The sequence below is a fragment of the Lactuca saligna genome, chromosome 7 (genome assembly GCF_052625555.1).
Source record: "Lactuca saligna cultivar CGN05327 chromosome 7, ASM5262555v1, whole genome shotgun sequence".
In the NCBI taxonomy this organism is placed as follows: domain Eukaryota; kingdom Viridiplantae; phylum Streptophyta; class Magnoliopsida; order Asterales; family Asteraceae; genus Lactuca; species Lactuca saligna.
Window position 1 is genome coordinate 113,222,999 of NC_136423.1, and position 27,123 is coordinate 113,250,121.

General features: G+C 37.0%; 1 protein-coding gene across 2 annotated transcripts in view; it reads right to left on the bottom strand.

Annotated features, from left to right (window-relative positions):
- Positions 1-3,737: 3,737 nt before the first annotated feature.
- The window catches only part of LOC145006526 (cytochrome P450 704C1-like), a 43,711-nt gene continuing 20,325 nt past the window's right edge, over positions 3,738-27,123 (bottom strand). For both annotated transcript variants that reach the window (XM_078965607.1, XM_078965606.1), the window contains 3 exons: positions 9,025-9,357; positions 8,495-8,698; positions 3,738-4,065 (listed from right to left, as the gene is read on the bottom strand). In XM_078965607.1, the coding sequence (XP_078821733.1) occupies positions 3,880-4,065; positions 8,495-8,698; positions 9,025-9,357 (723 nt within the window). In that variant the 3' untranslated portion in view covers positions 3,738-3,879. The remainder of the gene's footprint in view (positions 4,066-8,494; positions 8,699-9,024; positions 9,358-27,123) is intronic.

Sequence of the window (27,123 nt, forward strand, 5' to 3'; positions counted from 1 at the left end):
ACCTTTGGTTTTAGCCCTAACACAGGTGGAATCCATCCTAATGTCACTCCTATCACAAGTCTACACTACCGCTTCGTATGATAAGAACAAGGAAAGGATCTACTTCCAAATCTTCTCTCACAAGGCTTCGATTTCAAAAGGGAGATTCATTTGTGATCTCACCGGACTTCATCACCACTACTCAACTATCATCGATGCTTTACGAGATGGGCTACACTGATGTGCTTACCACAGTTACGAAGGGCAAGCAGTCATGCTTACCGCCCAAATGGAATAGATTGCTTACTCTTCTCATCAAGAGTTTGGCGGAGAGGAGTGGTGGGTTTGATGGTACCAGCAAAGGTTTTCTGACCGATCCCCGATCCCCTACTCCAACTGAACCTCTTCATGCCAAACTTCCAACGCCACCTCCATCACCAAAATAGATAGTTCCTATTTCAGTTGCTCATGTTCCCCCACCTACCACATCTCAAACAACAACTTTTATTCCACTACCGCCACCAGTTACTAACATTCCTATTTCTACAACTCCAATCCCTCCTCCTATTATTTCCCAATCAACTTCCACTACTATCCCAGAATCGAAAGTAAGAGTCAACGTATCTGATACGGGGTGACTACTGAGACTAAACCTCCAGTTACTTCCAAACCACTTTCACCATCACCTTCAACCGATTCCGGTGCCACTCTTGGTGGTGCTACTGATGAGTTTGATTCGATCTACTACAGTCCCTATAGGCTTCCTACAGATGATGATGATGAAGCTCCAGTCACACGCCAACAATTGTAGAACATTGATGAGAAAGTTGATAAATTGCTTCATGCCAACAAGTCCTACAATGATGTTATGCTCAAAGCTTTCTTGGATACTACTCTTGAGCAATATACTGAGTCAATTGACAAATCCACAAAGGTTGTTAATGAGTCTACTTCTTCTTGCAAGAAGGCCACTACTGACGTTGCAGAAATTGTTCGCAGTACTCAGATCTTTCTTGAGTCACTCAAAGGGAATGTTGATACCAGTGCAGCCAAGGTGAATGCCTTTGTGGATTCCTTATCCAAGTTCATTCAAGCGGAGCACACAAAGTTTGAGGCTGTTCGTTCTTCAATACAAGCAGAGAACACTTCACTTATCAGTTCTGTGAATTCTCAGTTTGAATCTCTTCACGGTGATTTAGCAAAGGAGAGTGCTATAAAAGAAGATTTTGCACGCCAAGCCTCCACAATTGAAGTTCCGAAGGTGTAGCTCACTCAAGCTAAAAAAGAAATTTCTTTGTTGAAGACGGAGAGAGTTGTCTTTCGTAACTGTGCTGGGGATGTCAAGGATATGCTGACCAACCTCCTTGGTGCTCATGATCCTATCCTTACTTTGACTATAAGGAATCATCTAAATTCAAAACTTCTTCTTGCCCTTGCATTGTTACACGAGATGAAGGGTGTTTCGTAGAGATTTATATCTCTAAAACAAGGGGGAGAAAGTGCTCAACCAAAGGTTATTGTGAAAACCGAAACCGAATCTGCCCAACCGAAAGTCAATGCTACAACCGAACCAAAGGGTAATGAAGCTTCCGGTTATAGTTTTCAAGCTAAGGGGATTGATGATGATAGTGATGATGAAGAAGAAGAAGAGAATATTGCTGACGCCCTTAAACGAAAGAAGAAGGACAGAGAGTTGGATAAAACCTTGAGAGTTGCAAGGGAGGCTGAGGAAAGGGAAAGGAGGAACAAGGAAGAAGAAGAAGCCTTAAACTGCAACAAGGCATTTTTCCCCTCTGGACAAAAGAAACACTTATCAATGAGGCAATAGAGTTTCCAAGCATCTACTGGCTGGAACCTATCGCTTCTTTTGATTGTGACAATTCTAAGGACTCATAGTTCGACATGCCGATAACACGAAAGGCATTCCCGTTTCATTGTTTTGATTCGACAGTTGAGGTTCCTTTCCCTCATCTAAAAGTTGATCGTGAGCTTATCGACTTTTATCTGAAGTATGGCCAACCATAGTACTAGACATGGTGCACACAGAAGATAGTTACTATCAAGGTACTAAAACCTTCTCCTGCTAGGAAGTTCATAAATGTTAATTTCAAAATCACACGAGGATCAGCAAACTCGGTGTCAATTATTTTCGTAGCAGATCTTCTAAATTTAAATCCTCATGACTACATCCTATTGTTTAACATTTTGCTCACCAATCCGAAAGAATATGAGCCGATATTGGATCATTTGAAGAGGATGTTGGCCTCTTACATCCATGAGGTTACTGCTATGGATCAGGAGATAGCGAAAGTGATGAACAAGAAACCGAATGTCAAGCTAACACCGAAACCAGGAGATGTGAACAAAATCAAGATGGGCCAAATCGATTCTACACATCTTACTGTGATGTTCAAAAGAGTCGAAGCCAATCGTTTTCTGTTCGCTCTTGCTGATAAACATTTATTCTTAACTGACTTCTTGGAGTACATTATCAATATTATCCATCGGTGCAAGCAGAATTCAGAAGTAGACAAGAAGAACTTCACGGACATGCTTCGGTGGTACATTACGTTTTGGCATCATCTATTGGCCATCATACCGAAGGTGTTCAAGACAATCAAGAAGTCTTCTGCAACTCAACTGAAGTGAGCTTTCGGCTCCATTGATGCAAAGGGGGAGATTGTTGAGTCTTGTTATGTTGCGTCATGGGCTTGTGTTTTGTATCCGGATTGGGTCTGTCCATCCGTGATTGTCTTGTAAGGGTTTACTATAAATAATGCATGCATGTATGCATTAGAGAGGTTCGTGATTATCATTAATTATTGTTTTGTAACCCTAAGCACCTCTACAGTCGAAGTTCTTAATCGAGCTCTTCTAAGGAGTTGAAGTTTTAATCATACGACATATTTAAAGCTATTCTTGTGTTCATAATTACGTTCTTAATTGTTTGCCTACATAGAATCTATCGATCCTAATAGAACTTTGTTCTAACAGGAATGGTGATCGACAAGGATGAAACAATGATCGACTACGTCAAACGATGATCAGTGACTTTTTTTTAAAACTTCGATGATTGGGTAACACGGAATACGACATATTTTTGCATGACGAGACTGGATCTTAGTTAGCTACGCAATACGCACAACCCAAGTGACTATTCATTTCCTGGGTTGGTCTTTTTGGCTCGATTAAACCTTTACTTTGGTAACCCGAACCAAATAACCCAAAACCGAATTGGGAAAAAATAGATACCCAATAATCGACCCAAATAACTTATTAGGTCTAGGTTTCGATTTCAGTTCGGATATTCGGTCCAAACGTACATCCCTATTTTGGATCCCATCCAATGGTTTTTGCAAACCACAAGGATCAAATTTACAGTTTTGTCTAAAATTAATAATTTCATACTAACCTGTTGTATAATTTGGTTCCTATTATAAAACATCATTTCTTATATTCTATAAAAAGTGACATTGTTGCATCAATTGGAAAAACTACTAAATATTATTTAATAAATAAGTAATTATATTCTTAAATAAGATTTAATTTTTATAAATATAATATATATAGTCAGTTTGGTGGGTTGACCCGTAAATTCAAACATATAACCCAACCTAACCCATGAAATAAACGGATTATCAGGTTCAATGGACAAAAATCTCAACCCTATGCATTCTATTACGCCTATGTCGGTACTTCTACCTTTTCAAAAGCAACACCATTATTCACAACACTTATGCAAATCTTTATTAGCAACATCGTTACATTCCCATTTAAGATACAATTACATATTTTTTTAATAAAGCTTATTAAATTTCTATTTTAACGTATATGTTTTATAAGAGCAAATGTATAAGCATCTTATGTTCACAAAGTTACATCTTAAATTTCACAATTAACTTAACCAAATCTCTTGAAAACACGAATATCCAATGGACCATCGATGTGAAGATTGATTGAGGTTTTGTACCTTGGTATCCTGTTTACGTCACTTAACTTGAACACAAAGCAACCTAACAAGATAGAAGAAAATATTTTCATCTGCATATATGCGAAATCTCGACCCAAACAAGTTCGTGGTCCAGCCTGTGTATGAAAAATATGAAAAAAAATATATATAAGGATTAATTATACAATGAAAATGTACATCAACATGTACTAAATACAAACTTTTAAAAAAAATACTCCATTACGAGAGTTGTTCATACATGGGATTAAAACAAGAGAATTTAGCATTTTCAAATAACATGAAAAAATAAAAGAAAAGACATGTGATATGTGATGTAAGCTTACTATAATAAACATATCTTTTTTATATTATTATTTGTAATTTCTTATCTACAATTCAATGGGATAATGTAATGATGAGATTCAAAATTATTCTCTTCTTATTTTGAGAATATATTAGACACGATTGATTGGAATAATTTTTGTTTGAATTAAAACATATCAAAAGAATTGAAAAGATACAAAAGGGGCCATAGACACAAGGTATTGCCTCGACACAAGGTATGTGGTGCCTAATCCAAGGTCTACAGTGCTCAGTAAAATAGCTAAAATATAGTATGTAATGCTCTAGTGGAAGGTATGTGGTACTACACTATAGCTTGTGGTGTGCATCCAGAAAGCTTATTCAAATATTGGTATCTATGGTTTGTTGACACCGACACACAAGTGGGTTTTAGGTCAATTTTTCATTATACATAAAATTTACATATACATTTATAACCCTAAACATAATGTATGTATTACGGTTGTGTATTTCCTATAACTCTAAATATCTTTCTACTACGTTTGTGGATTAGTCGATCATTTTGATCCTGTGAACGATGTAATTTCCTTGTGTTATTGGTTTTTTATTTATCATGTGAGTTGTGTGTTTATCGATTCTTGATCTTAACAATTTTATTAGTGCTATGACAGGTGATGAAAAGGTTAAAGATCAATATATTTTGATTTCACAATGTTGGCATTTGGCATATGTAGACCAAAGATTATATCTATTAGAAGAAGTTATGTAAACCCTTGTGCAAAAACAAACATGAAGCGGTGAAGAAGGAGGATTGGAACCTGTTTTTTATCAATAGGATCTTGGTGTTCATAGGTTGTCATTAGCGAACAATGTTGTGTATAACATTGTGAACGAAAAGACAAAATTGGTATTGATCAATGTGTTTCAAATATGTACAAAAGGCGCTTGGTTGTGAATATCATTTTCTTGGTTCAACAGTTGATAAATATAAAGGTGAGGAAGGTCGATCAGTTACAAATCATGTAAATAAATATAATCTGTTCCTATCTAGGTTAGTATCAATTGAGTTTCAGTTTGAACTACTAAGATTACTTTTGAAAAGATTTGCAATTTAATCCTTGGTGAGTATATCCGTATAAAAGATTCATGCCGTCTTCCAACAATCCATTAAGTACAAAGGACTAAGGAATTATAATCCAATATAGGGGTTAATGGTAGAGGAATAAAAAAAGTAATGAAGAGATGTCGGTCTAAAAATAAGAAGTATATTTGATTTTGGAATTGTATAGAGAATAGTTACTTCAAAAACCAATGTCAAAACTTTTATAAATAAAGGCAAGAGGGAGATGAATATGGCAGCAAATTATGAGGATCCTTTAATTTTTTAGTTTAGAAAGTTTGATTGAATCTGAAATTTTGAATTTGCATGCTTCGTTTCATGTTATCCATTGAAGAGTAGTGATGTATAATTTTAGGCTTTATAATGGGAAGGTGAGGCTAGTGTATAACAAGCACATTTATGTGACAAATTTTGGGGATATAGTCCTTTACACTAATCTAGGTACGAATTAGAAAATGAAGAATGCCACATATATTCAAGTCATAAAGATTAATTTTGATATCAGTAGAGTACTTGCATGATAATGTGCATAATGTTGACTTTAATGACTAATTGTAGATGGTAACGGAGAATAACCTAGTGGTTACTCAAGGACATAAACAAGAAACATTATATATAGTTGAATTTCCATAGATGTAAAAAATATAATTACTGAATAGGCAACACAATATACTCTACTAACCAAAGACTTGGGCATATGAATGAGAAAGAGATGAATATGCTACCTTCAAAGGGGGAAACTCCACATTTCAAGAGTAAGAGAGTTAACTTTTGTGAGCCATGTTTTCATGAAAAACAAAAGAAGGTTAGATTTGCGAAAATGGAACAAACACCCTAGCAAGGGAAGTTCAGGAAGTAGTAGGTGATTGTGAAGGATCTACATATACATGGATCATAAAGGATAGTGGGAGTTTAGACACTGGAGCAACAAATAAGGTAGAGACCAAAACTCCCACCACCATAAGATGTAGTAGAGAAAGAAGATATTAGTCACATATTCTATTTCATCAAATTAATTGTTTATGAAAGAGAATAAGGATTCAAAATATTATCTAGAGACTCTGAGGATAAAAGAATTCGTATAGTGGAAGAACACAATTGAGGGTGAGTTGTGCTTATTTAACTAAAATCAAAATTAGTCATTTTTTAATTTACCATCTGGGATGAAAGAACTACAAAACAAGTAGTTATTTAGGGTAAAAGGTGAAATATATGGAAATAAGAGGTGCAGGGCCATATTTGTAGTCAAATGTGTCAACAGAAGATGAGATTTTACTACAACAAGATATTCTCTCCAACTGTAAGGACCGCCATAATTATATAGGTTCTAGGTATTATAGATGCATATTGTTTACATAAGGAAATAATAACCCTAAATAAAATATATTGTATTGAGAGATTGACAAAGATATCTCCATGGAACAACTAGAAGGCTTTCAGATAACTAGAAGACAAAATGCTACATCTAGGTTGAAGAAATGTTGTGGAAAAAAACTCCATGACGCTACTAACTGAATCATATTATTTATGATATCATAATGAAGGATATTTTCCCATAATGAAACATAGTGTCTATTCAGAAACAAACAAGGTATAAAAGAGGTAGTACAAAAGAGAAGAGAGGGAGAGAGAGAGAGAGAGAGAGGAGAGAGAGAGAGAGAGAGAGATAGAGAGAAATCCAACCGTTAGTTCTGATATCATTTTGAAGGATATTTTCCCATCATGAAATTCTACTCACAAAATCAATCATATATACAAATTACATATGCATGTGGGCTATACATAATGGAATATATATATATATATATATATATATATATATATATATATATATATATATATATATATATTGAATATACATTACAGCCCCACCTACGCTTAGGTACTAAACCTCTAAAATATGTCGTTTTAACATGCTAAATATACCTGGTTTGGTTTCACTTGGTAAATATATCATTCTCCATAGCATTTCTTTCTTTCATTATCGTTTTATCATCTCCGTTTTCATTCCTCAATTATCGTTTATTACTTCATCCAAGTGAACATTACTAAACCCTAAACCTAAACCTAAACCTAAACCCTAAATTTAAACCCTAAACACTAAAGCTAAACCCTAAACCCTAAATCTAAACCCTAAACCCTAACCCTAAACCGTAAACCCTAACCCTAAACCCTAAACCTTAACCCTAAACCCTAAACCCTAAGCATAAACCTAAACCCTAAACCCTAAGCTCTAAACCCTAAACCCTATTGTGTCGATCTTGAATTTACATCTTGAAGTATTAATCGTGAATCCGTTAACCGTAATCTTTATATAGTAAAACAATATATTTTCAAGAGGTTTAGTACCTAAGCTTAGGTGGGGCTGTAATGTATATTCCCTTTTCCCATATATATATATATATATATATATATATATATATATATATATATATATATATATATATATATATATATATATATATATATATATATATATAGGGAAAATAACTTAAAAGCCCAACGAAGTTTCCAAACCGTTTAAAAAACTCCAATCATGTTTTGTCTGTTCAAAAAAACCCAACAAACTTAACATTTTATCTAAAAAGCCCAACTAAGTTACACTTTTTCGAAAGTCAAATAAGGAAAACAGATGACGTGGCTTATTACCGTATTGGAAAAATAACTTGTTAGACCAACGAAGTTTCCAAAACGTTTAAAAAACTCCAATCATATTTTGACTGTTCAAAAAAAAAACTCAACGAACTTAAACAAAACAAAATTGGAATTTTCTGAACGGTTTAAAACTTTGTTGGACTTTTTAGATAAAAGGTTAGGTTCGTTGGGTTTTTTTGAACAGACAAAACATGATTGAAGTTTTTTTGAATGGTTTGAAAACTTCTTTGGGCTTTTAAGTCATTTTCCCATATATATATATATATATATATATATATATATATATATATATATATATATATATATATATATATATATATATATATATATATATATGTGTGTGTGTGTGTGTGTGTGTGCGCGCGCGCGCGTGCGTGCAAGATAAAGAGAGAAGTAATTATGAAATACAATTGAGATAAAAAAAATTTCGTGAATTTTTTTTTTTAATTTAAAAGGTTAGCCCTTTTATAGTTTGAAATTACACTAACCTGAAAAGCTGTAAATTTAAAGGGGTTCTCTGGATGGAAATTCCCATTTTCATCAAGCCATCTTTTTGGTTTATACTCATGTGCATCATCTCCCCATATGAATTCCATCCTTCCCATTGCATATGGCAAATATGCTACTACATCCCCTTTCTTCACATGATAACCATCAGGCAGAACATCGTCTGAAAAACATATCTTTGGGTCCTATATAAAAAATTATAAGCATGTCAATGCCATTTTACCTAGCAACGAGTTGGTATAAAATATTGATTTCATTAACAAATAAATAAAATGACGATACATGGAGAGACATATTCAGCCTGATAGTGTCGTGTGTGGCTGTGCAACCTTTAACATAAAAAAAATAAAGTGCCTCTACACAATTGGTTTATGAGCATATTTTTTCTTGTAAGAAAAATATTGTTTCACAACTCAACACATGACAAATTGAGATACTGGTTCCTGAAGGCTTGTACTGATTAGAACTCAAAATATGATAATTTAAACATGTGTTGAAAAACATCCCATACCAATGGCAAAGCAGGATAGAGTCTGATAGTTTCTGTCAAAGCTGCATGAAGATATTGCATTTTTTTTAACGCACCCTCACTCACATAAGCTGCAAAATCTACAATGTTTTTTATTTCCTCTTTCACTTCGGTTGCTTCTTTGATATCCTTTGCAACCTTCTCTTGAACTTGTGGATGTTTGCAAAGCAAGTAAATAAACCAAGACATAGTAAGCCCTATAGGATCTTTACCAGCAAGTACATAGTTAAGTATTATATCTCGTAGGTACTTTGGGTCTTTATATTTCAACTGCAAAAACCTCGATAGGATGTCTTCATTCCTCGATTCAGTTAGCTGTAAATCAATAGCCAGATGAAATAATTGAAATTAGATGAGTAGTAAAATTATAAATGTATAATCTAATTGTAATTTAATTCCATGCATTCTTTCATTAATGTCAAGTGTACATATGTAATTAGTAATTCTAGTTGCCATTATATATATATATATATATATATATATATATATATATATATATATATATATATATATATATATATATATATATATATATATGAGCAAAGTGAATATACCTAACAACCTTATATAAGCTTAGGTACCTAATCTCATTAAACTACATCATTTTCCATTAAATTTCCATTGCAATCATCTAAGGTTCTTAAACTTCATCACTAAACTTGATTTACTTCAAAAAAAATTGGAAATTCACCATTATATTTATCCTATATCATTTCATTTGTAGCGGTAGGATATGAAGCCCATCAGGCGGTATTCAATAGAAAGATGTGGTGTAAAAGAAAAATATTGGTGAAAGTCCAAAGATTTTGGAAGTAATAAAGTTATGGGGTTAAAGTTTAAGAACCTTAGGTCATTACAATGTAAACATGATACAAACCAATTTGTATTATGGAGTTAGGTACCTAAGCTTATATAAGGTTGTTAGGTATATTCACTTTACCCTATGTATATATATATATATATATATATATATATATATATATATATATATATATATATATATATATATATATATATATATATATATATATATATATATAATAAAGGAAACATTTTTCCTTTCACCACATTCATTTGAAACTCCTATAACTTTTCAATTTCTTTCAAATAATAATTATAAGTTGCTTAATAAGGTTAAATAAATATCAAATCTAAAGTGTAATCATATATAAACTAAATTTCAATATTAAAATAATATATTTACTTCTACTTATAAAGTTATGTTTTTTAACGTTTAACATATTATATATATAATTTATTAGTTTTAATCTATTGTTATATGTAAATCATTATCATTTTAAAGAGACAATTTTGGAACAATTTGTATAATATATATAAATTATTAGTTTGAATATAACATTACAAGGTCAACTTAAATATCAAGTGATTAATTGTAGTATCTTTCTAATAATGATTATAAGTTGGTTAATAATGTTAAATAAATATCAAACTTAAAGTGTAATCATAAATATACTAAATTTCAATTGTAAAATAATATATCTACTTCTACTCATAAAGTTATGTCTTTAACTTTTAACATATTATACTTAGTTTATTAGATTTCATATGTTAATGTATGTAAACCATTATCAGTTTAAAGCTACAACTTTTGAACAGTTTGGGAAAAAAAATTAAAATTTTAATTTAAATATAACTGTAAAACCTCGTTTATTTATTAAATAAATTAATTAATGAATGAATGGCTCGTAGCCCTAAAACAAATAATTATATATGCAGGGTATTGGTTTCGAGGAGTTAATTCGCACAATTCAGAAGTTGGGTGTTAGAAATGTAAAATATGGCTCTTTGTCGAATTGAATTGGAGCTGGAGGGACCATTTTGGTCATTATGGCAAAATAGTATGAGGAGTCGGTATATAAGGGTATGAAACCCTAACCCTAGCCTCATTTGTTCGGCCGCCAACTTCATCTACACTCCCCTTCACCTTCCTCGGCGTCGCACCACTCATCTCCTCCGATTCCGAGCTGCCATTGACCTCGTTCATTCTCCAGCCGCCAAAAACCACCACGATGCCACACCGTCGCCCAGCTACCATCCACTTGGTAATGGAGACGGGAACACCGAAGACCATCGTCGTGCCTGTAAGTTGTGGTGCCCAGATGCGCTTCATCTCTTCTTTTCATGTTCGCTTTCAACCGCATTGACAGTGTCACTAGGGCTGTCGAGAGCTACCACTCCAAACAGTTGTGGTGAGACGTCGTTGCCACCGCTACCTCCGACCTATGGCGCCACTGTTACATTCTTCTTCTTCTTCTTACTCTGCCTATCGTCATTGCTTTATCTCATCACCACCAGCCACCATGGGTGGTGGCTGTGAGCTCGTGTGGGTGTGTGATGTCGCTTCAAGACTCGTGTGGCTGCTAGCTTGCTGCCACCGAAAACGACCTTATGAAGGCCACCTTTCGTTGTATGCTGCCGCCTACCACCGTTAACCGTCGCTGCCTTCGCAAACTGCCGCCATCTTGCGCTTTCTCCTCCTCGTATGCCGCCAGGTGGGTGGCTATGCTACTGTTTCGGGGAAAAGTGTGTTTATTTCAGTGAAATGGGGTGGTTTGTTTGGCCAGAAATCGTAAGAGCTGCTACTGCCACCACCGTGAGGTGGTGGCTGCCGCCATGAACCACCATTGTGTGTGTTTATGTTATTAGTGTGTGTATTTTAGTGTATGTGTGTGTGGATAAATGCGGTATTTCACATTGTAATTGTAACAAAAAAAAAGGAATAATGAAAAGAACTTGAAAACCACCACCTTATGGTGGTGGCTCCCACCACCGGCCGCAGTGTCGGGTAGCGGTGCGCTTTGCCTCTTGTGACTGATTCGTTTGGGGTGCTAGAAACCCTAATGGGCTCAAAGGAGCTCTAATGGGACCAATGAAGCTTAATGGATTCTAATGGACCCAATAAAACCCTAATGGGCTTAGTAATATTTTAGTGGGCTTAATAGGCCCAATAAAGCCCTGAATGACATAAAAGGCCAACAAATTGATAAATGGGCTAATATTTGGATTGGAAAACCCTAATGCCAATGAATCCCTAACTTTAAGAATCAATCGGGTCACACACACGAGAATTATTTAATAACTTGAGATATTAAATAATAATCATTGGCAAACTAACATAAGGCATAATGGACTTAATGGATTAAGTCCTTAATGGGTTAAGAAAGAAACACCGAACCCTAATCATCATTTCATGTGAAAACTCTAGTTTAGGATTATGGGCTTGGACTTATCGAGACCCACTTTTGGGCCATTGGAATGGAATTGTGTGATTAATCCCAATCACACCATATGACTTATTTAGAAGAATGATGGACTTAATGGATTAAGTCCTTAGAGGAATAATTCCTTAATGGGTTAAGTAGGAAACTTAAGCCTAATCGGTATTTTATGTGAAACCCTAACTTCACTAGGGTTTATTTTTGGGCCTTTCTATTGGGCCTTGATGATTGGATTAATAATGGGCCATCCAAGAATAATTATATGGACTAAAATGATTTAATGGGTCTAGGGTAAGTCCCATGTAAGGGGTTGGGCCCAATTTGGAAAATTGGGCCATAGATGGACCATAGTTGGGCCTTAATGATTGTATGATGTTAGGCCTTAGAATAAGACCATGTATAGGCCTGGGCCTAATTTGGAAAATCGGGCCATATGTTGGGCTTTGATTTCCTAGTGGACTTTGGGCCTAAGGATTGGGCCTTGGGCTTGCATAAAGTCAACCTTGGGGTAATGTAGTAACTATCCAAGTGAGTATCTATGACTATGTGTTGGGACCCAATTATTAATTGGGTGTTATTTTTGTGTTGCCAGTTCGTGAATTTGTCATCTAGCAGATTGGGTGAAGTCTGTGGGACTTCAGCAATGTGGGGTTATGTCTACGGGACTTTAGCAGTATGAGGTGAGTTACCTTCCGGTAGTGGGGGGTCTAAGGCTACAATGTCGGCCTACCAGTAGGAGATGTATGATAGATGATTGTCTTTATGATATCATCTAGGTTTGCTACTACCTGATATGTTCTATGCTAGCATGATATGTTGTATATGATAGTAGTAGAGTTTAGTTGTCAGGACCGAAGGGTAGTCAGACACCCCAGATACGTCTGACAATATGTGATGATATTTTTGCATGCTGGCTTGTTATGTTGTATGCGATAGAGGTAGTAGGAGGGGACCAGTCCCCGAGTTCGGTTGTTAGGACTGAAGGGTAGTTCATGCACCCCATATATGTCTGATATTATGTTTGTGTTATGTTATATGTGATGGTAGTAGTAGGGGAGAAATAGTCCCTAGTATCCGGTCGAGAGGACCGAAGGGGAGGCCAGCTCCCAGACATTCTAGTCAGCATCCGGTCGAGAGGACCGAAGGGGAGACCAACACCCAGATATGCTAGTTAGTATCTAGTCGAGAGGACCGAAGGGGAGGCCAGCTCCCAGATAGACTAGTTTGTATCTGGTCGAGAGGACCGAAGGGGTAGGCTGGGCACCCATATATGCCTGACAAAATATGTATGTCATGTGGTTATATGGTATGTGGTATGTTGGGGGAACTCACTAAGCTTCGTGCTTACGGTTTTCAGTTTTGGTTTCAGGTACTTCGTGTTTAAAGGAAAGGAGCCGGCTTGATCGCAGCTCATCACGCTATGGTTTTCCACACATGAGATCTTTGGGGTTACACTATGATATTATTTTATGGTAACACGTTTGATTATTTCTACTTTGTTTTTGACATGACATGATATTACGGATGTTTTATTACACTGTTGGTTTTATGATGACGTATTTAAAAATGAAAATTTTTGGCCTGTATTTTTAGGATGTTACAAGTTGGTATCAGAGCCTTGGTTTGAGGGATTCGGACATACTCTCGGGTGTGTCTGAACTCAAACTAAGGGCTTGGTATGAAAATTTTCAAAAGTAAAAGCATTTTACAAAAAGAAGTTTGAAAAGAGAAAATGACTTTGAAAAGAACAAGGTGTGTGATGCGTGCAATCAGCCGAGCTAAAGTAAGTTTTCCCCAAGATATCCGTACATGTTATGAGATGTTATGATATGATATGCTTATGAGAACTGCATGCTAGATTAGGGCTAAACATCTAGGAGGATGCCTTATATGCTTATTATATGTGCTTGTAGACGTGTATGCTAGTACTGATCAGTCAGTGATAGGATAGCCTGTTTAGGTTATGCCTGATTGTATGAGCCTTTGAATTGCATGTACAGATTCCTAATTAGAGGATAAAATGATTTGATTGGAATATGATGGTTAGATTTTCCATTGTCTGAATGCTGCTTGCTTTGTGCTTTGTGGACTCTTAGTAATGTGAGTTAGTTATTAAGTGAATATGCTAAGTCACATGTGGCACTGACTCGATAATTTTAGAGTGATAGATTTGACCATATTGCGCAGCTCTCGTTTGAGTCTAACCGATATAGGGATGAGTCAGTTACTTGAAGGATTATCTGATCTTTGTTGCATGTGGCTATATTCATGAGGTAGCTAGTTTCCATTACTGGGAATCTTTCAACAGCTGAGGACTGGGTGAGTTCAGGAACCTAGGGAAGCCTAGGATATGTTTCAGTGAGTTAGTAGTGAGGATGATTGAGACTTGGGAGTATCAGTTCGAGGAAGTGACTTGGAGGATTCTGAAGGATTGCTGAGGAAAGTATGGATAGGTGTGGAAGGTAGTATTGGGCCCATACTACTGAAAGCATAGGATCCATACTCGAATCAGTGAGAGTCTTGGAGAATCTAAGAAGCTTCAAGGAAGAGTTTGTGATCCAGTTTGGGGACAGAGGATGTTCCAGTTGTTGCAGCTTAGACATTGGCAAGCGAGCTAGTGAACGTGACAGGGTGTCAGACCATGAAGGATATGATTTCCAAGAGTTGCATATGCGGGATCAATTTGGGAGCACCCTGGAAATAGAGGTGTGTGCCAGGTGCGTATATAAAGGGGTCTCGGGAAGAGACCCATGATTTCTGATCATCAGGTGAAGGGCCAGCAGGGCTAGAGTCAGTGCAGCACGTACAAGACAGTGTACAAGGGAGTTTGTCACTCCAAGGGTTTAGTCTGCTACAGGGTAGCGGGGTTGGTCATGTCAGTAGAAGGTGATTAGTATTCCTCCAGATGTTGCGGGTATGTCATCTTCCAGTGCTACTAGATGGATGTTGGGGATACGTATCGCATTGGAGTTATGAATGAGTTTGGATAAGTTAGATCTCGGGTCAGTTTCCTGCTAGTGTTTGGGTTATCAAGGATCATATATGTCATCTTGCATGCCGAAAGGTCCTTAATGAACCCACAGAGGGACGCATCTTCCAGAGTGGATTCCGTGCGTACCGTTATCATTCCGGATCTTTGTCGGGATCTATGCAGGAGTGATATTTAGAGGATACTCGGTCAGGGTTAGAGTAATAGTTCTACAGTGAAGTCAGCATTCAGGGGTTCTATCATTGTTCAGGTATGGTCGGTAATTGTCTATGGATGAACTTTGGAGTTCAAGGCACTACCGTTGCTAGGACAGAACTGCTGATAGGAAGAGGGTAGTGTCAGTCGCGGGTGTTAGATGCATAAGTGGTTGGTCATTGGATGTTCAAGAGGATTCTGTTTTCGCCCGGGCTGTGTTCGGTTAGAGTTTAGTGGTACTGCAAGATTGGGAGTGGGAATGAGGATTTGTCAGCTAGAGTGAAGATTAAGGTCTTCAATTGACAGTATGTTAGATGGATTGAGGTGTCCGACTGGATCAGATTTCAAGAGTACTCATCGAGATTTCAGAGGATGGGAGGTCTCAAGGTTTAATCGGCGATTAAGCGCTAGCATTGGCAGACACAAGTTGTCATCAGTGGGATACTAGGAAGCGAGAAGGATTGGAAATCCTTCAATTCTTGCGTGCAGTAAAGATTTAGTCGAATCTAAGTGGGGGAGAGACTTTTTATAAAGTTCTCCAAATGTGAGTTCTGGTTGCACGGGGTGCAATCTCCTGGGCACCTTGTCAACCAGAAGGGTATTCTATTTGGTCCGCCCAAGATAAAGGCAGTGATGCAGTGGGAGATTCTGAGGTCTCCATCTGAGATTCGGAGTTTCCTGAGTCTAGCAGGTTACTACCGGGGATTTACATGTGACTTCTTCGAGATTGTGGTTCTTTTGGCCCGACTGACCAAGAAGTCGATGGCCTTCCATTGAGGGCCTGAATAGCATGCAGCCTTTAATACTCTCAGACAGAAGTTGTGCGAGGCACTGATTCTCACCCTGTAAGAGGGTGTAGATGATTTCATGGTTTACTGTGACGCTTTGATCATGGGCATGGGTACGGTACTGATACAGTGGGGTCACATGATAGCAGGTTTCGGGAACCATGTCAGAATTCCGGTTAGGACTCTAGTTTAGTGATGTGTTGGGTTGAGTGCGTGTCCGACCTGGTATAGAAAGTGTTGTAAGACTACTGGGGTAGCCATAGCATTCACTAGTAGTCAGATGGTATGGAAAGTTTTGTAAGACTACGGGGGTAGCCGTAGCATTCACTAGTAGTCAGATGGTATGGAAAGTGTTGTAAGACGACAGGGGTAGCCGTAGCATTCACTAGTAGTCAGATAGTATGGAAAGTGTTGTAAGACTGCGGGGGTAGCCGTAGCATTCACTAGCGGTCAGATAATGATAAAGTGTTGTGAGAATACGGGTGTAGCCGTAGCATTCACTAGGTTAGTAGATAGTGTGGGCGCATTGTTAGGACGCAGAAGGAACAGTAGTACCCACCAGTTCGAGTGTAGCAGTAAGGATAAGGAAATCCACTGATTGGAATTCGGTATTATCCAGATGGATTAGCTTGGGTTGAGCCAGTGATAAGACTGTAGGAACGCCACTACAATTATAAGATCAGGGAATTAATGGACTGCTTAAGTGCGTTTGTGATGTAAGGCTACCATTGGTTAGGTAGCAATCACTTTTAGTCTCGGATTGGATGATGATAGGATTCGATGCATGGGCCCGATCGGTTAGATCTAAAAGTAGTAGAGTCACAGTGGCATGATAACTAGTAGCAACTAGTTCCAAAGAAGGATTTCATTCAGAAGTCGTGTGAGGCGACTAAGTAGGGACCCCTTTGGCTCCGCGGTTGGATGGGAACCCAGTGTTTCAGGGGATTGGCAAGCGAATTGAGACCCAGGAGGTCTTAGTAGCTTTTGGTAAGCAGCTATGTAACAACGTATACTGCTTCAGGCAGTTCAGTGTTCGGGAAGTTTGAAAGTTTGGTCAGTGATAGTATGTGTGTTTTATTTGCATATGCGGACGAAATAGTTGGTTGATTTGGGGAGTGACAAGTCACTCTCAGCGGGATTAGCTGAGCCTCGACCAAGAATAAGTGTTATTGAAGGAAAATTGGGTCCATGACCCTGTTTTATAGTAGGAACCGCGAGTGATCAGAAGTTGAGTAGTCAGTTGTAAGATAAACTGATTGGATTCAACGATAATGATTCTGTATGAGTGGTCTGTCAGGGAATCCAACTAACTCAAGGCAGCAGATTTCAGACGAAGTGGATGTGATCTTGTCGTGAGGAATTCGTTCACCTTATGATTTTAGGGCTTAAAGAGGATTGGTCATGGCTACCCAGGGAACCCTAGGGTGTGCCCAAGTTGGTGACCATGCTACAAGAGTCGTTAGATGAGTAAGGAATGCTAAGGAATGATTTCGAGGAGGAAATCTAATTTAAGTGGGGGAGAGTTGTAAAACCTCGTTTATTTATTAAATAAATAAATTAGTTAATGAATGGCTCGTAGCCCTCAAACAAATAATTATATATGCAGGGTGTTGGTTTCGAGGAGTTAATTCGCACAATTCAGAAGTTGGGTGTTAGAAATGTAAAATATGGCTCTTTGTCGAATTGAATTGGAGCTGGAGGGACCATTTTGGTCATTATGGCAAAATAGTATGAGGAGCCGGTATATAAGGGTATGAAACCCTAACCCTAGCATCATTTGTTCAGCCGCCAATTTCATCTACATTCCCTTTCACCTTCCTCGGCATCGCACAACCCATCTCCTCCAATTCCGAGCCGCCATGGACCTCGTTCATTCTCCAGCCGCCAAGAACCACCACGATGCCACACCGTCGCCCAGCTGTCGTCCGCTTGGTAATGGAGACGGGAACACCGAAGACCATCGTCGTGGCTGTAAGCTGTGGTGCCCAAATGCGCTTCGTCTCTTCTTCTCATGTTCGCTTTCAACCGCATTAACGGTGTTGCTAGGGCTGTCGAGCGCTGCCACTCCAAACAGCTCTCGTGAGACGTTGTTGCCACCGTTACCTCCGGCCTATGGCGCCACTGTTACATTCTTCTTCTTCTTCTTACTCTGCCTATCGTCATTGCTTTATCTCGTCACCACCAGCCACCATGGATGGTGGCTGTGAGCTCGTATGGGTGTGTGATGTCGCTTCAAGACTCATATGGCTGCTAGCTTGCTACCACCGAAAACGACCTTATGAAGGCCACCTTTCGTTGTATGCTGTCGCCTACCACCGTTAACCACCGCTGCCTTCGCAAACTGCTGCCATCTTGCGCTTTCTCCTCCTCGTATGCCGCCAGGTGGGTGGCTGTGCTACTGTTTCGGGGAAAAGTTTGTTTATTTCAGTGAAATGCGGTGGTTTGTTTGGCCAGAAATCGTAAGAGCCGCTACTGCCACCACCGTGAGGTGGTGGCTGCCGCCATGAACCACCATTGTGTGTTTATGTTATTAGAGTGTTTATTTTAGTGTATGTGTGTGTGGATAAATGCGGTATTTCACATTGTAATTGTAACAAAAAAAGGAATAATGAAAAGAACTTGAAAAACACCACCTTAGGGTGGTGGCTGCCGCCACCGGCCGCGGTGTCGGGTGGCGGTGCGCTTTACCTCTTGTGATTGATTCGTTTGGGGTGCTAGAAACCCTAATGGGCTCAAAGGAGCTCTAATGGGCCCAATGAAGCTTAACGGACTCTAATGGACCCAATAAAACCCTAATGGGCTTAATAATATTTTAGTGGGCTTAATAGGCCCAATAAAGCCCTGATTGACATAAAAGGCCAACAAATTGATAAATGGGCTAATATTTGGATTGGAAAACGCTAATGCCAATGAATCCCTAACTTTAAAAATCAATCGGGTCACACACACGAGAATTATTTAATAACTTGAGATATTAAATAATAATCATTGGCAAATTAACATAAGGCATAATGGACTTAATGGATTAAGTCCTTAATGGGTTAAGAAAGAAACACCAAACCCTAATCATCATTTCATGTGAAAACTCTACTTTAGGATTATGGGCATAGACTTATCGAGACCCACTTTTGGGCCATTGGAATGGAATTGTGTGATTAAGCCCAATCACACCATGTGATTTATTTAGAAGAATGATGGACTTAATGGATTAAGTCCTTAGAGGAATAATTCCTTAATGGGTTAAGTAAGAAACTTAAGTCTAATCGGCATTTTATGTGAAACCCTAACTTCACTAGGGTTTATTTTTGGGCCTTTCTATTGGGCCTTGATGATTGGATTAATAATGGGCCATCCAAGAATAATTATATGGACTAAAATGATTTAATGGGCCTAGGGTAAGTCCCATGTAAGGGGTTGGGCCCAATTTGGAAAATTAGGCCATAGATGGACCATAGTTGGGCCTTAATGATTGTATGATGTTAGGCCTTAGAATAAGACCATGTATAGGCCTGGGCCTAATTTGGAAAATTGGGTCATATGTTGGGCTTTGATTTCCTATTGGACTTTGGGATTAAGGATTGGGCCTTGGGCATGCATAAAGTTAACCTTGGGGTAATGTAGTAATTATCCAAGTGAGTATCTATGACTATGTTTTGGGACCCAAGTATTAATTGTGTGTCATTTTGTGTTGACAGTTCGAGAATCTGTCATCTAGCAGCCGGGGTGAAGTCTGCGGGACTTCAGCAATGCGGGGTTATGTCTACAGGACTTCAGCGGTATGAGGTGAGTTACCTTCCGGTAGTGGGGGGTCTAAGGCCACAATGCCGACCCACCAGTAGGAGATGTATGATAGATGATTGTCTTTGTGATATCATCTAGGTTTGCTACTACTTGATATGTTATATGCTAGCATGATATGTTGTATGTGATAGTAGTAGAGTTCGGTTGTTAGGACCGAAGGGTAGTCAAACACCCCAGATACGTCTGACAATATGTGATGATATGTTTGCATGCTGGCTTGTTATGTTGTATGCGATAGAGGTAGTAGGAGGGGACCAGTCCCCAAGTTCGGTTGTTAGGACTGAAGGGTAGTTCAGGCACCCCAGATATGTCTGATATTATGTTTGTGTTATGTTATATGTGATGGTAGTAGTAGGGGAGAAATAGTCCCTAGTATCCGGTCGAGAGGACCGAAGGGGAGGCCAGCTCCCAGATATGCTAGTCAGTATCCGGTCGAGAGGACCGAAGGGGAGGCCAGCTCCCAGACATTCTAGTCAGTATCCGGTCGAGAGGACCGAAGGGGAGACCAACACCCAGATATGCTAGTTAGTATCCAGTCGAGAGGACCGAAGGGGAGGCCAGCTCCCAGATAGACTAGTCTGTATCCGGTCGAGAGGACCGAAGGGGTAGGCCGGGCACCCATATATGCCTGACAAAATATGTATGTTATGTGGTTATATGGTTTGTGGTATGATGGGGGAACTCACTAAGCTTCGTGCTTACGGTTTTCAGTTTTGGTTTCAGGTACTTCGTGTTTAAAGGAAAGGAGCCGGCTTGATCGCAGCTCATCACACTATGGTTTTCCGCACATGAGATCTTTGGAATTACACTATGATATTATTTTATGATAACACGTTTGATTATTTCTACTTTGGTTTTGACATGACATGATATTACGGATGTTTTATTACACTGTTGGTTTTATGATGATGTATTTAAAAATGAAATTTTTGGCCTGTGTTTTTGGGATGTTACAATAACATTACAATGTCAACATAAATATAAATTCCAGTTCCACATAAGAAATCAAAGAATATTTTGTAAATAGTTAAAAGTGATAAATTGTAGTACTAAATACAAAAACTAAATTATAATCTCAATTGAACTAAAATATTTTCTAAAGATATTTTTAGAATTGTTAAAAGTTTTCGAATAAATAACTTAAAATAACTTACAATAACAATAGTTAAAAATAACTCTATATAAATGTTTATATTGTTACCTTTAAAATCAAAAAAGAATGTTTAATGTTTTAAATAATTATAATGATAGAAATTAAAATGTTAAGCAAATAAAATTTAGAGTAAATTACACGAATGGTCCATGTGATTTGGGGTAATTTACACGTTTTGTCCCTAACTTGTTTTTTTAACTCTGAAGGTCCCTACTGTTTGTTTTTGTTACATGCTTGGTCCCTACTATTTGTTTTTGTTATGCGTTTGGTCCTTATCTTACCTAAAAGTACTATTATTTAAATAGCGAAAAATTGTGAGGTGTGTAAGGTTAGGTGACGAGGGTGGGGTTGAAGGTGTGTTTATTTAAATAAATTAGAAAATCAAGGTTAAAATTGTCTTTTTTTTGGTACAACAGGGACAAAACGTGTAACAAAAACAAACAGTAAGGACCTTCCAAGTTAAAAATATAAGTTAGGGACCAAACGCCCAAATTATCATAAACCATAAGGACCATTCGTGTAATTTACTCTAAATTTTAAAAAATTAATTAACAATAACAACCACTATAAATAACATTAAACCATATATTATATTTAATTTTATTCATGAATAACTCGCGGGTAGAAATCATTCAAACGGTTGAAATTATGCAGTTATAATAGATGTAGATATTATCATATAATTCAAAATAATCAATATAGTATATCAATTTAGTATACGAATTATTATATTAAATTTAACAACGAAGTTATTGCTATATTTAAAAAAACAAATATTTCTAAAGACTCCAACTATATAGGTATTTTTGCGCGTTGCGCACGGACATTCGCCAAGTATATATATATATATATATATATATATATATATATATATATATATATATATATATATATATATATATATATATATATATATATATATATATATATATATATATATATATAGGGAAGGGTTATTTGGAAAATAAAAAAAACCCAAAAAAAATACTTAGAGATCACAAAAGTTTTTTTGAATTTTTTTTATGAAAAAATCGCAGGTATTTTTATAAAATTGCTTGAAAAAAAAATCGTCTTTTTTTTTGTTCTTTTCAAAAAAAAAATTCAGCGAAATTATAGTAAAAGTAACAATTTCTCTATAAAATAGTAAAAAAAAAATTAGGGTCTCTAAGTATTTTCTTTATGCATTTTTATGATTTTTAGGGTTTTTTGTTTTCCATAGAAACTATATATATATATATATATATATATATATATATATATATATATATATATATATATATATATATATATATATATATATATATATATATATATATATATATATATATATATATATATAATGACAACTATGAAAAATATAAAATCAATGGTCCTTTAAAGTCTTAGGGGGAGGTGCTCGGATGCTAAGGATGTCTCAAATATCATCAAATAGAAGATGAGGAAGTCCTTTGGTGAAGATGTTTGCCATATGAAAACGGAAGAACATATGATGTACTCACACATCATCGCGTCATATATTAGCCTGGACAAACTACTTATCAGTTTATATGTTTTTAAACTCATGTTGAAAAGTTTTTATATAGATATAAATTGCACTAAAATTGTTATAAAAAATTAGGGTTGTTATTGTGAGTAGTGAATGAAGTTCAAGAATCATATTACTATATAATTAAGACTCGGAGACAATATTTGCAAAACCTCAGCATTTAGCTTCTACGATGAAGCATGATAGTGTCAAATGTGTTTTGGATGACTATGAAATAAGATTATCACTAAAAATGCATAGTACCCAAAAGTTGATTTGCAGGTATCCAAACACTCACTTAGTTGGCATCCTTGTAAAAAACAATTTGAGTGGATATTTATTTGTTGACATATAATCCAAAAGAGACGGTGTCTTGAAAATACCAAATAATTTGTTTCAAAGCATTAGAGTGATCGGTGCATGGATCATATATGTGTGATCAGACATGTTTGACAAGAATAAATGTTGTTATGACTGGTAAAGGTGGTGTATTGAAAGTTCCCCGAAGAGGCTTTGTGACAACCCGATATTTCTAGACAATGAAATATAACATCAGTCAAATATAGGTAAAAATTAAACTTTCCTAAAACCTTATATGGGTTAAATAAAGTAGTAGGAATCGTGTCAAGGTTTTCATACATATGAAGAACCCTAAAATCCGAGTTATAACGAAGAAGTTATGGCAAATCGAAGATTCTCGGCGAAACCGGCAATACTGATAAACGTAAAACGCGAAGTTTCAATACAATAGTTTTTGGCCTTAGGTGTCTAAATGAAAATTTTAGATATCATCAAACCGTAAACGTACATAAATAGAACGTCCAAATCTAACTTCGTATGAGGAAGTTATGATTTTTGTAAGTTACAGATATAACAGTAGATAGCTAAAAACTCGAAATAGAGATCGAGAGACTTTTAGCCGACACAATCTAAATGAGAATCGAAGGGCTCAACAATACTAGCGCAACGGTAAAAAGTCTGACGAAAACGGACATCGGATGAAGAAGTTATGGAACTTTAACAGACTTTTCCTGTCCCGACCTATTAAAAATATAGTATTAAAAATAAATCAAAACTAGCCAACGGAGTCTAAACGAAAGTTGTAGATCGTAGTCTCACCTTTTTGTGGATATAGAGAACGTCGAAAACGGAGTGCGTATGAGAAAGATATGAATTTTTGAAGTTTGCTAATTAATTAAAATATAAATTTAATTAAAACCCGGTATTATCCGAAGAACGAGTCAGCGGTCCGATCCCTCGTACGCCCAGTGTACTCGGATGCTAGGCTCCGGTTCGTCCACGTCGCTCTAATGTTTCGACCGAGGATGCGCTCATGCATGACGCATGAGTACGCAGCGCATACTCTAGTACGCCCCACGTAACACAACCTCTCAGACCCCTATAAATAGAGATGCGAGGGTGCCGGCCGAAATTGCTAATTTCCTTCCTTTCTCGCGCCGAAGCTCTGCGTTTCGACCCTCGGAATCATCCCAAAGGCCCGGTTTTCATATCCAAGGTGGGAAGAAAGTTTTACACTCCCGAGACTCCCGAGATTTCCCGAGAATCTCGAGAGATCCGCTTTCTCGAGTAGAAGTTCTGCTCGGTTTTCGTCACGCTTTCTTCAATCGATCAAGTGAGTTCATACCCCTTTCAAACACACTTTAAATGCATTTTAAATGCTTTTAATATTCTATAAGGGGGGGGGGGGGAATACAAGTAACCATACGGTTATTATCGTATATTTTATAAAGTCTCACTTCACTTGTTTTTATCAAATAAATCACTTGTAATTCCTTACTACTATGGAAAACTCTTGTCATACTTTGCGTGCATTAGTCTTATACAAAGTATATAGTGATTTCAAAGTAGCTTTCGTTGTTAAGTTTTTTATAAATTCTAAAAACTTATGATTTTGCCTTGTCAAACATTGTGAAAAAGGATAAACTTTGCATACAAAACTATCACTTTAATACAGACTTAGTTGAGAATCCATGAGACGTGTATATCTTCAAACGTTACTTTTCTTTATTAGAAAGTAATGCTGCAAGTCCTGTCTATAACCAGAGCCTCCCGTTCGGAGAACGTGTCAAATGTGTATAGATCTATACGAGAAGTCATGATCCCGCGCCCTGACTGTTAGCTACAGTCCGTCCTTTGGGGTGACATTTGTCATCACGCTGCGACGCTTGAAGAACGTCTTTACAGGCATATTATGTTTAGTATGGTTATAAAACTCATGGGATATACAATTATTATGGTATTATGCTTTTATGAACGGGTAGCTATTAAAATTATTCTTCATCCAACAAATGCGATCTTCGTATAGCTTTATTATATAAAACTATGACACAACTTTTAAGAACGTCGGTTGCTTGCGATTTTCGGTATTAGAGACTGCCAGTTATGTTAGGAAAATAAGGGTTTTTCCTATATACAAACCAAACAACTAATAGGAAAATAAGGGATTTTCCTGGTGCAATTATTTGCAACTTATAACACGAACATTCATATGCATTTCATACTTTTATAAGAAAATAAGGGTTTTTCTTGGGAAACACAACAATTCATATCTCAACCATTAGGAAAATATGGGATTTTCTGGATCTAATACATTCACTTTCAACACAACAAATCACAACTCTTTACATTTGAAATACTGCGTTTTCTGGAAAACATACACAAACTTTCGAATGGCGTACATTTTTTCAAAAGACTACTCGTGAACTCACCAACTTAATTGTTGACACTTTCTTTTTGAAATAACTTGTATTCTTAGGGAACCGCTAAGCAGATTTGGAAATCAACTTTTGGGGATTAACGTACTGACGTTAAATACTTCTTTTGAAAGATGTTTATGTATTTAACTTTTGAACATGTAACGAATACAATTATGTAAACATTTTGGAAACTTTAATATATATGGTGGTTTGTACTTTCCTTTCTATGAACTGTTATGATACTGAATATGACGTCCTCCGCCCCCGAACGTTTCCGCCGTTCTGGTTTGGGGGTGTGACAGATTGGTATCAGAGCATTGTTTATAGTGAATTAAGTATATCAAAACCATTTTTGGTATACAACTATAAACACAACTGGGCAAAAACACTCTGAGTAAGAGTCATACTTTTAAAATTAAATTTATTTAGTTTTGGTAAAGTAGGCATGCATTCATTTCATATTAATAACATGGTCAGTATCATAATTAAAACAAAATAGAAGTATTATAAATAAGTTGTGCAGTGCAGGTATGACTTGGGACATGTAATCGGAACTGGGATGAATGTAGCCTGATCAACTATATTTGTCCAAGGGCCGACTAACGTATGTCAAGGAGTGTCTGCAATGGACAACAAATTTAAAACTTACCAAAAGCATATCATTAAAGAATACTAAGGGAGTATTCGAGTGCCTTCAACCCTTAAACTTAAGAGGAAATTCCATGTACTTTAGCTTGTAGTCAATTCTTAACCCTATTCTCGTATAGACTCAATTGGTTGGATTCCATCACCCCGGTGACCCCTACTATCCCAACCAAGGTAATGGAGAAGGGATAGAGAATGATCCTGAAGAAGGAATGCAAGAAGAATCAGACTCAGATCCAGAGAACAATAACCTACCCTTAACGGCTCCAATTCAAAATCCTAATCCTCGACCGGAATTTCATGGCTCGACGCCCCTTTGGGTAACTAACCTTAATAGGTAGAGTCGTGAATAGGATCAACCCCTTCCATTCAACGGAGACCGAAGCTTCTACAACCTAAGCGAGGGAGGAACAGCAGACAGAGCCCTTCCTATATTGGTTCGTCGGATTTCTCGCATTGGTGAACAAGGACGGACGACCATCCATCGAACCGAGGAAAATGATGCGAACACTGGAGTCAACACAGTTTGCATCCGATAGTTAGGATTAGCTCACGGGAGAATCGTAAATCGAAATGAGGCATTGCAGAGAGAGCTAACGGCAACTCAAACCGAAGTGATAGAACTTCGGGCACGCCAGGCAAGACATGAACTACGTATGCTTGAGATGGAGCGTCAGTTGGCAGAATCTAAGGCCCATGTAGCTAGCTCACGTAACAAATAATACCTGTCTGACTTCCAAAATTTTGTCATAGCATAAGACCTTGGATAAAGTCCTTACTTTTCTTAACCTTGTAATCGGAGACCTTTAGATAGGTCAAATTTTCCTAACTACAAAATGTAATGCACCATGTTTTATAATATATGATGTATTTCCTTTATTAAACCCTTTGCATACCCCTCCAATTCATGAGTTTATCTACTCTCCTTATGAGTCGAACTCAAAAGCCTATTCAGGGGTAAACCAAACTTCTGATATAACAAATCACTAATGCGCGACTTTCGAATCATTAAAACTTATAGTTCTTCTT